Source organism: Schistocerca americana, chromosome 2 (assembly GCF_021461395.2).
Source record: "Schistocerca americana isolate TAMUIC-IGC-003095 chromosome 2, iqSchAmer2.1, whole genome shotgun sequence".
Lineage (NCBI taxonomy): Eukaryota > Metazoa > Arthropoda > Insecta > Orthoptera > Acrididae > Schistocerca > Schistocerca americana.
In genome coordinates, this window is record NC_060120.1 from 504,972,040 (window position 1) to 504,988,577 (window position 16,538).

The following is a 16,538-nucleotide window of genomic DNA, read 5'->3' on the forward strand; positions in this document are numbered from 1 at the left end:
CCAGCATCTCTACGATCGTCTCCATGGGAGAATAGCAGCCTGCATTGCTGCGAAAGGTGGATATACACTGTACTAGTGCCGACATTGTGCATGCTCTGTTGCCTGTGTCTATGTGCCTATGGTTCTGTCAGTGTGATCATGTGATGTATCTGACCCCAGGAATGTGCCAATAAAGTTTCCACTTCGTGGGACAATGAATTCACGGTGTTCTTATTTCAATTTCCAGGAGTGTAATTCGATCCCTCTGACTCGTTCCGCCCACTTTTAGCGGAAAAATCTAACTTACACAAGAAATTTTTTAATTGTATGACCTGTGACCTCGTCGTTTAGTCCTAAAACACGCACAATCAATCACTCAGTATACAAAATATATACAAAGCGAAGTTCACTGTGCTCGTCTTTACATAGCGGAGTTTCTTTCGGCTTATGTGTACTTATTTGCTGTTATTAAGTTGGCTTGTATGTAAAATAGATTCCTATAAATAATGGCAGAGACTTGCTGTGTCATTATGTCGGTGACCTGTGTCGTGTTTATGGGAAAGGGGTTGGATTGGCAGATGTCTCATCTTACTCTTACCTGTCGCTGACAACATATTATAAAGCCGTTTAACTATGCTGTAGTCACATGGTGGCGAAGTAATGATTGACCAGAAGGTTACTACACATCTCTCACCATCAATTGTGGTACTTAAAGATGCATATATCTCTTCCATTCTGGAATTCCTGGACTTGTAGATTGGGCTGCACTGAGTGGAACTACTTACCACACATCCACGGTATATCTCGCAATTGGTCAACAATATGCAAGATGAGATAGGTCTTATCATGTTCCACTCCAGAACACCCATTTGAATAATACGATGCTTGACTTGTATTGAAATACCTTGGTTACTTACATCTGTTACACTGGGAATCAGTTTTAGCCTCTAGGCCTCTTTAGGTTTTGAGAGATCTGAGTTTGCGATGATGCATTTGACAGATCCACGCTGCGAAAATATTCCAGCCATTCATAATGGAGACAATGAAATCAAATTTGTCGAATACATATTGCCAGCATGTTACACCAGGGACAAGCTCTTCAGCTTGGTAGAGGGGTGAGAGCTTCAACTGTGGAGTTCTTTCTACATAATAAGTCACTAACAGCTGCAAATAACTACTCAGTGAATTGAAAATAAGTTGAATATTTAAACAAGAGCTCAATGAAGCTACTTTGTCTGCCCATATGAGACATGTAGACAGGAAATGTAGGACAGGTACACGCTGCCGGTAAACTGAAAAGCGAGCATTTCTCATTGAGGGGAAGTTGCCTCTCCCCGAAGAAGACAACAGCTACCGCATAGGGTGACTAAGAATTAATTTCCCTTCTAGCATTGTAGGAAGAGTGCAGCGATTTATGTAGACTGTCTAATGAGTTTCTTGCTTTAGTATTATTAGTTGGCTCATATCTATGTTCCATGTGGTCTTAACGGATGTTGTTAAAAGTAAACACACCCCAGTAATGGCTCTGAGCACTATGGGACTTAACAGCTGTGGTCATCAGTCCCCTAGAACTTAGAACTACTTAAACCTAACTAACCTAAGGACATCACACACATCCATGCCCGAAGCAGGATTCGAACCTGCGACCGTAGCAGTCGCGCGGTTCCGGACTGCGCGCCTAGAACCGCGAGACCACCGCGGCCGGCCACACCCCAGTACGTCTACGAAGGAAGGAAGTGCATAACCACAGTCTGGTGACTTACCTTCACTCATGCGTCTACACTCCACCCCCTGCGCCTTAAGCCCGTCGCACACCGCAGAATTGAGGATCGAAAGTAGGCAGGTCTAACAGTTTCTTTGGCTCCTCAGTTCTGCGGTGTGCGACGGGCTTAAGGGGCAAGTGGTTGAGTGTAGACGCATGAGTGAAGGTAAGTCTCCAGACTGTGGTTATGCACTTCCTTCCTTCGTAGTTCTGCAAACTAAAGAGCGAGAACGCCGGCAACGCCCATGTAAAACAACAAGTGTCCGGCATAGTTGTTAGGTCGGTTACTGTTGCTACAATGGCAGGTTGTAACGATTCCCCACTCTCTTCATCCCACTAAGTAATTACAGGGCGCTTTACAAAGTTAGACTGGCCCTCCTGGAGCACACATTATGGAGCTCCGTAACGATTTATGTGTGTTTGAAAGTGGTGTTATAGTCGGCGCACGAGCAATGAGACACAGCACCTCCGAGGTAGCGATGAAGTGGGGATTTCCCCGTACGACCATTTCATGAGTATACCGTGGATATCAGGAATCCGGTAAAACATCAAATCCCCGACATCGATGCAGCTGGAAAAAGATCCTGCCAGGACGGGGCATGGACTCGACTAATGACTGAAGTAGTGCTGAAGGGAACTGACACCATGAATCATGAAGAGCTGTCCTTAAATCCAGCCGGTCGGGGGCGGCCGAGCGGGTCTAGGCGCTACAGTTTGGAACCGCGCGACCGCTACGGTCGCAGGTTCGAATCCTGCCTCGGGCATGGATGTGTGTGATGTCCTTAGGTTAGTTAGGTTTAAGTAGTTCTAAGTTCTAGGGGACTGATGACCTCAGACGTAAAGTCACATAGTGCTCAGAGCCATTTGAATTTTTGTCCTAAAATCCGTAAGTGTATGAGGGGGTGGAGATCTCTTCTGAAAAGCACGTTACAAGGCGTCCCATATACGCTCAATAAAGTTCATGTCTGGGGAGTTTGATGATCAGCGGAAATGTTTAAACGCAGAAGAGTTTTCCTGGAGTTACTGCAACAATTCTGGACGTGTGGAGTGTCGCATTGCCCTGGTGGAACCCAAGTCGGTCGGAATGTACAATGGACATGAATGGATGCTGGTGATCAGACAGAATTCTTACATACATGTCACCTGTCAGAGTCGTATCTAGGTGTATCATGGATACCGTATCACCCTAACTGCAAACGACCCACATCATTACACAGCCTCCACCAGCTTGAACAGCCCCTGCTGACATGCAGTGTCCATGGATTCATGAGGCTGTCTCCATAAACGTACACGTCCAACCGCTCTATACAATTTGAAACGAGACTTGGCCGACCAGGCAACGTAGGCCTATTTCCAGTCATCAACAGTCCAAATTATTGTTGACGGGCCCATACGAGGCGTAAATTTTGTATCGTGCAGTCATCAAGGGTACAGGAGTGGGCCATCGGCTCCGAAAGCCCACATTAATGATGTTTCCTTGAATGGTTCGCACTCTGACACTTGTTGATAGCCCAGCACTGAAATTTGCAGCAATTTGGGGAAGATTTGCACTTCTGTCACTCTTCAGTCGTCGTTGGCCCCGTCCTGGCAGGATCTTTTCCCAGCTGCAGCGATGTCGGGGATTTAATGTTTTACCGGATTCCTGATATTTACGGTATACTCATGAAATGGTCGTACGGGGAAATCCCCACTTCATCGCTACCTCGGAGATTCTGTGTCTCATTGCTCGTGCGCCGACTATAACACCACTTTCAAACTCATATAAATCGTTACAACCTGCCATTGTAGCAACAGTAACCGACCTAACAACTATGCCAGACACTTGTTGTTTTACATGGGCGTTGCCGGCCGCAGCGCCGTAGTGTGCCTGTTTACATGTCTTTATATTTGAATACGCATGGCTATACCAGTTTCTTTGGCGCTTCGGTGTAGTTTATCCTTTAATAAGATTCTTGGACCTAGGTGTGATACACTATTCTTAACGTACTTTCGTTGAAAAAGAGATTAATTTTATGCAATTGGAACATTATTTTTAATAATCTTCGATTTTTTCATCCCCTGCGACATGGAAAGTAGTTGCCCACGAAAAAAAAGGTATTTCTTTGTAGGGAACTTACTGTAGTGTAATTTTGCGCTGGGAAACATTTTTGCCAGTAGCTGAGATTTTCGAGCTATTGAAGGAAAACTTCCACAAATGTCCTTTATAAGCCCCACCCCCTCCAACTCTCACTCTCACCCCGCATCGGTTCACAAGTGATTTCATTTACACAACTGTACAAGATCTCTGTCATACAGTTCAGATGAGTGCCTACACATGATGTAATCAGCGCTTCTAAACATAAATACGTGCAAGACCTGTTCGAGAAAATTTTCCAAACAAGTGATCCATCATTTGACGCTCGTCACACTCTTCTCCATTTTCCGTCGTACAGTTTCACCTGTCTGAGATTTCGCGTTAATAGTGATACGCTCTCCATGCAAATTTTGCACCTGGGTATCCCTCGTGTCCCTCTCGGTCAGGCGCCCCAAGCGCCGCTAATAATAGTCACACATGCTGTATAGAAATCTTACAGTTGGGGTACCTCTGGCACCAATATTTGCTTGGCGTCCCAAGCGGTTGTTTGTATCTGTTGGCCTTAAACTGGCCCTGGTTACGTATGATGAGAAAGGGCGTTCAAAAGTTTGTACGCAGATCAAGAAATCAGCTCTGTTTGTAGGTAGAGGACAAAAAGGTTACTGACCAACCATACCCGGATTAGGTCCGTCAGACGACATGGAGGAAGGATAGAGACACAGTGATTCCGTCGTTATACCGAGTTATAATTCCTCACAAAATGCAGCGGTTCAGTGCTCTGTTGAAATATCACAGGTGGAGTTTCGTAAGTACTTGCAGTACCTCTGGTTCAGTAATGTGCCCGGTACAGCGGGTAACGTTCAGATTGACCTCAATATGTAACACTCGATGTCACAATTTGTTGTACCTGATGGTAACAAAATACACATTTGTTGTGTGTCGGCTATGTGATTTAACAAAACTACTTTCCAGATTTTGAATACCCCAGTGGCATGCCGAAAGAAGTGGCGCAGAGGTTAACTTAGTGGATCAGCATTCGGGAGAATGATGCATCCACTCTGCACCCGGCTATACAGATTCGGTTTTCTGTGATTTCCATAAATTACTTCAGACAAATGTCGGGATGGTACCTTTGAAAGGGCACTGCCGATTCCCTTCCCCATCCTTCAAATTATACTAGCTTGTGTTCCGCCTCTAATGGTTTTGTTCTCAACGGGGCGTTAAAACAAGCTCTTCCTTTTTTCATTGTGGCGTCTAACGCGGAAGCGGCCATGAGTGGCTGTTGTAGAAACTACATCCAGTCACTTTATCGAAACATGTAATTCGACTGGTAGCAGTTTATATCGAAATTAACCATAGCTATACAACTGTCACCCTGTTAGACATCCTAAGTGAGTAGAACACATTGCCTATGGCTGGGGTCGCTGCAGCATTCGCACGAAAACAGTACTTTTTGACAATCAGCGTGCCAGCAGTGGAATTACCGTACCGATGAGACACAGAAGTTTGTACTTTTTGGAGAGTGGGAGCCGATAATACGCCATGCAAAATACTAGACCAGCCTGTACCTAACGGAAGTTTACACATGATTCGTCGTTCCACCGTGCAGCCGTTACTACAGTCGACACTTCGTTGTCCATTACTCACATCTAGGCAAATTGGACATCTTGTGCTGCGATCAGATTAAGTGATTCTGCACTCATTCGTCACTGGGAACGACCTTCTCTCATTGGTTACATAACCATGTAACTGTCATAGAATATCCTGTAGTACTCAAAATGTCATTGGATGAAATTTGCTTTCACTTCTCAACTCCGTTTAGCAGTTCTTCTGCGACTGAGATTCGAGTAATATTGACTTTACGGTCACAAAGGCCATCGTGCTTCTGGGTATATTTGTAATTTTAAACACTCATTGCTGGTGCAGTGTTCCCAGAATCCTCTATGTTTGGATTTAACGAGGCACTGTTCGTAAGTATGCAATTTTTGGCAAATTTGAACATATTCTTTCGTGTAAGATAATGTTGAAATAACTAAGATTCACATTATTACCTGTTTATGCATCAGCAGTGCTAGAATTATTGCACTTCAACACAGTAGTAAAAGAACGGGGAATGTTTACTGGAGAAGCCTTGAAATTATCACATAATTAACCAGATGGTCGGAGAAATATAATGCATCTGCCTCCATTGATTGAAAGGTTTAAGACAGGTACAGTGAAAATTGGCAAAACATGATTTACAGTTGCCTGTCTGATGTGGTATATTATTGCGATGGCTTTTAAGCAGCACTAACATGGATATACCGTTTTATGGAAAAAAATTAGTCAGTTAACTCGCCACTTCCGATTCGGAATTGTAATTTTATCTGAATATAACGTGACAAGTTAACCAAGAACTCCTTATCCAAGGACTGTGCAGCAAAAAACGACGTTGGAGTTATGTGTTTTATGCCTCAGGTATGAAAACAACAAAACAAGGCTGAGTGTATAGACAGATAATAAAGCACAATTGTTGTGTTGAAAAAATGCATTGATTTATACTTTATCTCCTTATAGTGCTGATACATTGCAGAAATATTAAGATATTGTTTAGATTTATTGATGCGTGCAGAATGCAAAAGGAAAGTGTTATTCCTTTGTTGTCCGGAGTGGGACGTGAGCGATCATAGTTAGAATGTTTTGTCTTTGTCGTTGCTGTTATTGTTAGTATGATTGTGTGCGTTTGTGCGTGCGTGCGCAGTGGTATGATGGAGAATGAGATGTGAGAGACATTTTGATGAGTTGTGCAGTGGCGTCTGCGGTATGAGGGTATAGAATGGGAGAAACGACATTTCACATACTTGTCCCGATGTGTCTACGACCATGGCTTCGCCTCACACAATGTTGGGTCGGAAGAACTCATTCCCGTCTCATACACTATTTCATCAACACTATCTGATGCGTAATGTGGAACTGAAAACTAGATGTCATGAGAGGCGAACCCGCCAGTATAAAAGGTGGTTGGGAGTATTTTGTTGGAAGCATTGAGCAGCGATTACAACACAGTGAGTTTGTGTTGGTCCATCATGGCCAGGGGACATCGGCTGGTTAAATAATTTTCAGTGTCAATATAATTCACCAATAACCTTTTACATTAAGATATTATTTTATTCTATTGAGAATGCCGTCTTCAGGTTCCTCAAGCATCCATCAAAATAAACGAATTTGTCGTATAGCGCCGTGAATCAATGGATATCGTGAATTCAGTCGTTCTACAATTACTTCATTCGAAGACGGAGTTGCTATCACGACTTCGAATGAGGCAATTGTAGAACGAATGAATTTACGATATCCAGTGCTTAATGGCGCTATACGAGAAGTTCATTTATTTGGATACATGCGTATGGGGCCTGAAGATGGCATAATGAAATGCCGAAACTGCTAACCTTCACAACAGAATAAAATACTATCTTAAATGACACGGCTGTTGGTGAATTTTATTAACATTGACAATTACACAATGTGTCGCTCGAGAGAGCTAAGTGTCTTCGAACGCGTTCTAGTTACCGGTTGCCATCTGAGTAACAAATCCTTCAGGGACATTTCAAACCTTATCCAGCTGCCTACAACCACTCTTGGTCTAGTGGAAACGCGAAGAAGTAAGAACAGCTAAACCCAGACCAGGTAGAGCTCACATATGACAGACAGCGGCCGTCTAGAACTGCGGAGGATGAGTGTATAATAATCACATGAAATCAAGGGAAGGAATAACTCGTGAGCTTCAAAATGATACCAGCAGCCCGACTAGTGCAATGGACGGCGCTTAAGAAGTTGAAAAGAATGGAGCACAGTTATCGAGCAGCTCCTCGTAAGCCCTGATTGCCCATCGATGCATGAGGTGCTGTAAAGAACGACGCCACCGGATAGTGGATGACTGTGAACGAGTAATTTGGAGCGATGAATATCCCTGTACTCTATCTGATGGAAATATTCGGGTTTGGCGAATCCTTGAGAACTTCTCCATCCATCATGTGTAGCGCCAACACTGAAGTATGAATCTACATCTACATCCATACTCCTCAAGCCACCTGACGGAGTGTGGCGGAGGGTACTTTGAGTACCACTATCGCTTCTCCCTTCTATTCCAGTGTAATATTGTTCGTGGAAAGAGATTGTGGGCTCTAATCTCTCTGATTTCTTCATCATGGTCTCTTCGCGAGATATACGTAGGAGGGAGCAATATACTGCTTGACTCTTCGGTGAAGGTATCTTCTCGAAACTTCAACAAAAGCCCGTACCAAGCTACTGAGCGTCTCTCCTGCAGAGTCTTCCACTGGAGTTTATCTATCATCTCCATAACTCTTTCACGATTACTAAATGATCCTGTAACGAAGCGCGCTGCTCTCCGTTGGATCTTCTCTGTCTCTTCTATCAACCCTATCTGGTACGGATCCCACACTGCTGAGCAGTATTCAAGCAGTGGGTGAATAAGCGTACTGTAACCTACTTCCTTTGTTTTCGGATTGCATTTCCTTAGGATTCTTCCAATGAATCTCAGTCTGGCATCTGCTTTACCGACGATCAACTTTAAATAATATTTCCATTTTAAATCACTCCTAAAGTCTACTCTTAGATAATTTATGGAATTAACTGCTTCCAGTTGCTGACCTGCTATATTGTAGCTAAATGGTAAAGGATCTTTCTTTCTATGTATTCCCAGCACATTACACTTGTCTACATTGAGATTCAATTGCCATTCCCTGCACCATGCATCAATTTGCTGCAGATCCTCCTGCATTTCAGTACAATTTTCCATTGTTACAACCTCTCGATATACTACAGCATCATCCGCAAAAAGCCTCAGTGAACTTCCGATGTTATCCACAATGTCATTTGTGTGTATTGTGAATAGCAACAGTCCTACGACACTGCTCTGTGGCACACCTGAAATCACTCTTACTTCGGAAGACCTCTCTGCATTGAGAATGACATGCTGCGTTCTGTTATCTAGGAGCTCTTCAATCCAATCACACAATTGGTGTGATAGTCCATATGCTCTTACTTTGTTCACTAAACGACTGTGGGGAACTGTATAGATCGCCTTGCGGAAGCCAAGAAACGCTGCATCTACCTGGTAACCCGTGTCTATGGTCCTTAAGATTCGTGGACGAATAGCGCGAGCTGCGTTTCACAGGATCGTCTTTTTCGAAACCCATGCTGATTCCTACATAGTAGATTTCTAGTCTCCATAAAAGTCATTATACTGGAACATAATGCGTGTTCCAAAATTCTACAACTGATCGACGTTAGAGATAAAGGTCTATAGATCTGTACATCTGTTCGACATCCCTTCTTGAAAACGGGGAATGACGTGTTACGGTATGAGAGTGTTCTCCATGATTAGGACGTTGTCCCCTCGCGGTGTTTACGGAAACGCTAAATACACAAGGATATAAAACAGTTTACAGCTTAATGTTCTGCATACAACAGTGGGATAGTTCACAGACGATGAGTGAATCAACGTGACAAGGCACTCTCTCATAAAGGTGCCTTTGTCTGGCAGTGGTCTGTGTATAGTAATATTCCTGAGTTGACTTGCCTGTCCAGAGTCCCGACAAAAACTTAATGGAACACATTTAGGATGAGTTAGAACGTCGACATCGCTGCAGACCCCAGCGTCTACATCAACATGATTACTCTGCAATTCACATTTAAGTGCTTGGCAGAGGGTTCATCGAACCACAATCATACTATCTCCCTACCATTCCACTCCCCAACAGCGCGCGGGAAAAGCGAACACCTAAACCTTTCCGTTCGAGCTCTGATTTCTCTTATTTTATTTTGATGATCATTCCTACCTATGTAGGTTGGGCTCAACAAAATATTTTCGGATTCGGAAGAGAAAGTTGGTAACTGAAATTTCGTAAATAGATCTCGCCGCGACGAAAAACGTCTTTGCTTTAATGACTTCCATACCAAATCGCGTATCATATCTGCCACACTCTCTCCCCTATTACGTGATAATACAAAACGTGCCGGCCTTTTTTGCACCCTTTCGATGTCCTCTGTCAATCGCACCTGGTAAGGATCCCACACCGCGCAGCTATATTCTAACAGAGGACGAACGAGTGTAGTGTAAGCTGTCTCTTTAGTGGACTTGTTGCATCTTCTAAGTGTCCTGCCAATGAAACGCAACCTTTGGCTCACCTTCCCCACAATATCATCTATGTGGTCTTTCCAACTGAAGTTGTTCGTAATTTTTACACCCAGGTACTTAGTTGAATTGACAGCCTTGAGAATTGTACTATTTATCGAGTAATCGAATTCCAACGGATTTCTTTTGGAACTCATGTGGATCACCTCACACTTTTCGTTATTTAGCGTCAACTGCCACCTGCCACACCATACAGCAATCTTTTCTAAATCGCTTTGCAACTGATACTGGTCTTCGGATGACCTTACTTGACGGTAAATTACAGCATCATCTGCGAACAACCTAAGATAACTGCTCAGATTGTCACCCAGGTCATTTCTATAGATCAGGAACAGCAGAGGTCCCAGGACGCTTCCCTGGGGAACACCTGATATTACTTCAGTTTTACTCGATGATTTGCCGTCTATTACTACGAACTGCGACCTTCCTGACAGGAAATCACGAATCCAGTCGCACAACTGAGACGATACCCCATAGGCCCGCAGCTTGATTAGAAGTCGCTTGTGAGGAACGGTGTCAAAAGCTTTCCGGAAATCTAGAAATACGGAATCAACTTGAGATCCCCTGTCGATAGCGGCCATCACTTCGTGCGAAGAAGGAGCTAGCTGCGTTGCACAAGAACGATGTTTTCTGAAACCATGCTGATTACGTATCAATAGATCGTTTCCTTCGAGGTGATTCATAATGTTTGAATACAGTATATGCTCCAAAACCCTACTGCAATCCGACGTCAATATCACTATCATCTATGGTTTCGGCTCTTGAGGAAAAATGGACTGCCATTCCTCCACAGACACCTCACTGAAAGTGTCCCCAGCGAGCTCAAGCTGTCTTAAAGGCCACTAAAAGATGTCCGGATAGTTTTGACGAGATTGTGTGTACACTAATGACCAATTTGCTTTAATCTCTTTGACAGAAAAAGTGTCTTTTCGTTAATACCTCATGCCTCTCATAAACAGTGCCTTTCGACTTGATACGTATCATTGCAGCCACCTGAGCCCGCAGAGCCATGGACTGGAGTGAGAGACGCCACCAAGGAAGGCAATGTGGCACCTCAGGTCAGTGATACCACGCGGCAGTACATGGGGGATGAAGACTGCCTCTTCCTCAACGTCTACACACCTCAGGTCTGTGTGCTGTATTTTAATCCCGATCATTTAGCGCGGGTGCCTCTCCTGTTTAATGTGCAGGTCTGATTACTTTCTGCTGCAGATGCCGAGTGATAGCAGCAGCGCCCTGACACCGGTGATGGTGTGGATCCATGGCGGCGGATGCACGGTCGGCTCTGGGAACACCGACATGTACGGTCCTGACTACCTGCTCGAGCACGGTGTCGTCGTGGTCACGTTCAACTACCGTCTCGGCGTCCTGGGTGCGTGGACACTAACTTCAAGATTAAAACAATCACTTAATTTTATCCAGTGTGTCGGTGTTTCTTCCGTGACTCTGTTGTCTTTGTAAAATAAAGAACAACTGCCTTCGGTCACAATCTTGATTTTATTTCAATGCACGATGCGTTTCAAGCCTTGGGGGTCCATCTTCAGGTGCTTTGCCTGTGTGTATCAGTTTTTTTTCTAATTTAGGTTAATTCTGGTCCCGCTAAGATTACATTGGTATATTACAGAGTGGCACATTGTTGTACATCTTCATCTACATGATTACTCTGCAATTCACATTTAAGTGCTTGGCAGAGGGTTCATCGAACCACAATCATACTATCCCTCTACCATTCCATTCCCGAACAGCGCACGGGAAAAAGAACACCTAAACCTTTCTGTTCGAGCTCTGATTTCTCTTATTTTATCTTGATGATCATTCCTACCTATGTAGGTTGGGCTCAACAAAATATTTTCGGATTCGGAAGAGGAAGTTGGTGACTGAAATTTCGTACATAGATCTCGCCGCGACCAAAAACGTCTTTGCTTTAATGACTTCCATACCAAATCGCGTATCATATCTGCCACACTCTCTCCCCTATTACATGATAATACAAAACGAGCTGCCCTTTTTTGCACCCTTTCGATGTCCTCCGTCAATCCCACCTGGTAAGGATCCGACACCACGCAGCTATATTCTAACAGAGGACGAACGAGTGTAGTGTATGCTGTCTCTTTAGTGGACTTGTTGCATCTTCTAAGTGTCCTGGTAATGAAACGGAACCTTTGGCTCGCCTTCCTCAGAATATTAGCTATGTGGTCTTTCCAATTGAAGTTGAATTGTCAGCCCTGAGAGTTGTACTATTTATCGAGTAATCGAATTCCAACGGATTTCTTTTGGAACTCATGTGGATCACCTCAAACTTTTCGTTATTTAGCGTCAACTGCCTCCTGCCACACCATACAGCAATCTTTTCTAAATCGCTTTGCAACTAATACTGGTCTTCGGATGACCTTACTAGACGGTAAATTACAGCATCATCTGCGAACAACCTAAGATAACTGCTCAGATTGTCACCCAGGTCATTTCTATAGATCAGGAACAGCAGAGGTCCCAGGACGCTTCCCTGGGGAACACCTGATATTACTTCAGTTTTACTCGATGATTTGCCGTCTATTACTACGAACTGCGACCTTCCTGACAGGAAATCACGAATCCAGTCGCACAACTGAGACGATACCCCATAGGCCCGCAGCTTGATTAGAAGTCGCTTGTGAGGAACGGTGTCAAAAGCTTTCCGGTAATCTAGAAGTACGGAATCAACTTGAGATCCCCTGTCGATAGCGGCCATTACTTCGTGCGAATAAAGAGCTAGCTGCGTTGCACAAGAACGATGTTTTCTGAAACCATGCTGATTACGTATCAATAGAGCGTTTCCTTCGAGGTGATTCATAATGTTTGAATACAGTATATGCTCCAAGACCCTACCGCAAACCGACGTCAGCGCTATAAGTTTAAACATTACACGTACTGTACTTCAAGATCATGGATCCACAACTGGAGCCAGTCAGTTATATTTTGATTCGTGTTTGTTTTATAAACTTATATTCACAAAGTGCCACTCTGTAATATAACAATGTAATCTTACCAGCATTAGAATTAACCTAAATTTGAGAAAAAGTTATAGGCTGTCAAAGCACTTGAAGATATGCATATACCAATGCATCCTCCACTGAAATAAAATTACGACTGTGATTAAGGATGATTGTTCTTTAATTTATAAAAAAATAGGCACTATTAGCGAAGTTAATTTTCACACCAGTGAAAGAACAACGCTAAGGTGTTGCAACACCGCAGAAACAGCAAAACGAGTAAGTGCGTACACTCTTTGTTCTATGTGTCGTTCAATACGTGTTTCTTACAGTTAGATTTCAGATAGTATATGCGTCACTCATTTTGTCCTTTTATTGCAACGCCCTTGTAACTTAGGTTCATATGCAATGATTCTAGACAGAAAATTCATGTCCTACGCTGTTTCTGTTATTTGGAAATGGCTACAAGCTCTTAATTGTGTATCACGTCCTACTGCCTACCTGAATTCCTATGTTGTCGCTGGTCACTGTTATACAATAAGTGATTCTGCTTTCCATCGGATCTATCATATGTTGACGATAAAATTCGTTTCTACTGCTGAAATATACTGCGTATGTCCAAAGAGGAGTGAGGTCGCACATTACTTCATCCCAGAAACATCTCGCGAAATAACGAAAGGAAAATCACAGGAACTGTAGCTCTTATAGAGGCTTAGCGACTGTCGTTCTTCTTTCGAATTATTCGCGAATGGGACAGTAAAGGCGAGAACTGATAGTTGTACTAGAGGTTCCCGTTGTAACACCAAAAGACGACACAAGGATCACAAATGTAGAAGTAATTATGCCCGATAAAAAGTTCGACATATCGAAGACGGCTTTCAAAAGTTATGATTTTCCACCTTGGCTTTATTACAATCACCGTCATTTAATTCATACCATCACCTGATACCGGTGAAGTACTATTTTCAGGTGCTTGCTTATGTCTTTGAAATTTTACATACTCACCCAATGTTGCTCTATACAGTGTACTACTGTGATTTAAATACACTCCTGGAAATGGAAAAAAGAACACATTGACACCGGTGTGTCAGACCCACCATACTTGCTCCGGACACTGCGAGAGGGCTGTACAAGCAATGATCACACGCACGGCACAGCGGACACACCAGGAACCGCGGTGTTGGCCGTCGAATGGCGCTAGCTGCGCAGCATTTGTGCACCGCCGCCGTCAGTGTCAGCCAGTTTGCCGTGGCATACGGAGCTCCATCGCAGTCTTTAACACTGGTAGCATGCCGCGACAGCGTGGACGTGAACCGTATGTGCAGTTGACGGACTTTGAGCGAGGGCGTATAGTGGGCATGCGGGAGGCCGGGTGGACGTACCGCCGAATTGCTCAACACGTGGGGCGTGAGGTCTCCACAGTACATCGATGTTGTCGCCAGTGGTCGGCGGAAGGTGCACGTGCCCGTCGACCTGGGACCGGACCGCAGCGACGCACGGATGCACGCCAAGACCGTAGGATCCTACGCAGTGCCGTAGGGGACCGCACCGCCACTTCCCAGCAAATTAGGGACACTGTTGCTCCTGGGGTATCGGCGAGGACCATTCGCAACCGTCTCCATGAAGCTGGGCTACGGTCCCGCACACCGTTAGGCCGTCTTCCGCTCACGCCCCAACATCGTGCAGCCCGCCTCCAGTGGTGTCGCGACAGGCGTGAATGGAGGGACGAATGGAGACGTGTCGTCTTCAGCGATGAGAGTCGCTTCTGCCTTGGTGCCAATGATGGTCGTATGCGTGTTTGGCGCTGTGCAGGTGAGCGCCACAATCAGGATTGCATACGACCGAGGCACACAGGGCCAACACCCGGCATCATGGTGTGGGGAGCGATCTCCTACACTGGCCGTACACCACTGTTGATCGTCGAGGGAACAGTGAATAGTGCACGGTACATCCAAACCGTCATCGAACCCATCGTTCTACCATTCCTAGACCGGCAAGGGAACGTGCTGTTCCAACAGGACAATGCACGTCCGCATGTATCCCGTGCCACCCAACGTGCTCTAGAAGGTGTAAGTCAACTACCCTGGCCAGCAAGATCTCCGGATCTGTCCCCCATTGAGCATGTTTGGGACTGGATGAAGCGTCGTCTCACGCGGTCTGCACGTCCAGCACGAACGCTGGTCCAACTGAGGCGCCAGGTGGAAATGGCATGGCAAGCCGTTCCACAGGACTACATCCAGCATCTCTACGATCGTCTCCATGGGAGAATAGCAGCCTGCATTCCTGCGAACGGTGGATATACACTGTACTAGTGCCGACATTGTGCATGCTCTGTTGCCTGTGTCTATGTGCCTGTGGTTCTGTCAGTGTGATCATGTGATGTATCTGACCCCAGGAATGTGTCAATAAAGTTTCCCCTTCCTGGGACAATGAATTCACGGTGTTCTTATTTCAATTTCCAGGAGTGTATACAGCTGCTGTTGTAGCCTTTATTGCTGGTGATAACAGTCTCTAGATAACTGAAGCTCGTCACCTGCTCGATTGACACAGCACATACTTCTACATTACATGGCACAGCTGCTTATGATAATACCAAACTCTAAGATTTTTCGATGAGAGTTTCATTTTATATTGCTTAGCTGTTTTATCAAACTGCTGAAGTAATCTTTGTAAATTATCCTCACTATTTATCAGTACATCTTCATCAGCATAACATATGATATTCCCCACATTATTTCCTATTTTATATCCCAGTTTTTTTCACATGTCATCAGTCATATGGTCCATTATTAAGTTGAACAGGAGTGGGCTTAATGAGTCTCCTTGTCTAATTCTTTTAGATAATTTATCTGTGAATCCTTCGTGTGTTTTAGTTCAGGTTTTATTACCTGAATATTTATATATCTTGCATGATTTTCACGAAACCATTGATACACTCTTGTCGATTAAAGATTGAGTTTAACCCCTTTTGTAATATTATCAAAGACTTTTGAAAAGTGAACAAAGCACATATTGGCAGGGTTATTAAACTCCATGGACTTTTCCACAATCTGTCTTAAAGCTATAAGGATTTAACCATTGAGGTGAAAAATCAAGCGATAAACGCAGTAAGAGTAGCCGAATACCTGCAAAAAATGCTGTATGGAGGAACAAATATATGACAACTGACAGAAAATGAAAATATATAAAACAATGATGCATCCTGTTTTGACATATAGCGCAGAACCTAAAGTAGAAACGAAAAAGATACAAGATAACGGTAGTGGCTCTAAGAAGTAACCATGTGAACACCAGATACAAATAAATGTATGGAGACAAGGAAAAAAAAATTGGAAGGACCGTGTGGAAAGGCTGGATCCAACAAGACGAGCTAAGATTTTCAAGAATGGACGACAGCAAGGGAAACCCAGGCGAGAACAACATTCCATACTCACCAACCATTTGATACTATGATATAGTGACACAACTACGAAAAAGTTCGTGGTATACCACGTATAACTTTTATCCCCACTGGTGAACTGATGTAATTACTGAAGACCCATCGAGTGATGTAGACCTAAA

General features: G+C 44.1%; 1 protein-coding gene across 1 annotated transcript in view; it reads left to right on the forward strand.

Annotated features, from left to right (window-relative positions):
- The window catches only part of LOC124595160 (esterase E4-like), a 93,082-nt gene that overhangs the window by 10,093 nt on the left and 66,451 nt on the right, over positions 1-16,538 (forward strand). Inside the window, exons 2-3 of the mRNA XM_047133770.1 lie at positions 10,998-11,135; positions 11,221-11,380. Of these exons, the coding sequence (XP_046989726.1) occupies positions 10,998-11,135; positions 11,221-11,380 (298 nt within the window). The remainder of the gene's footprint in view (positions 1-10,997; positions 11,136-11,220; positions 11,381-16,538) is intronic.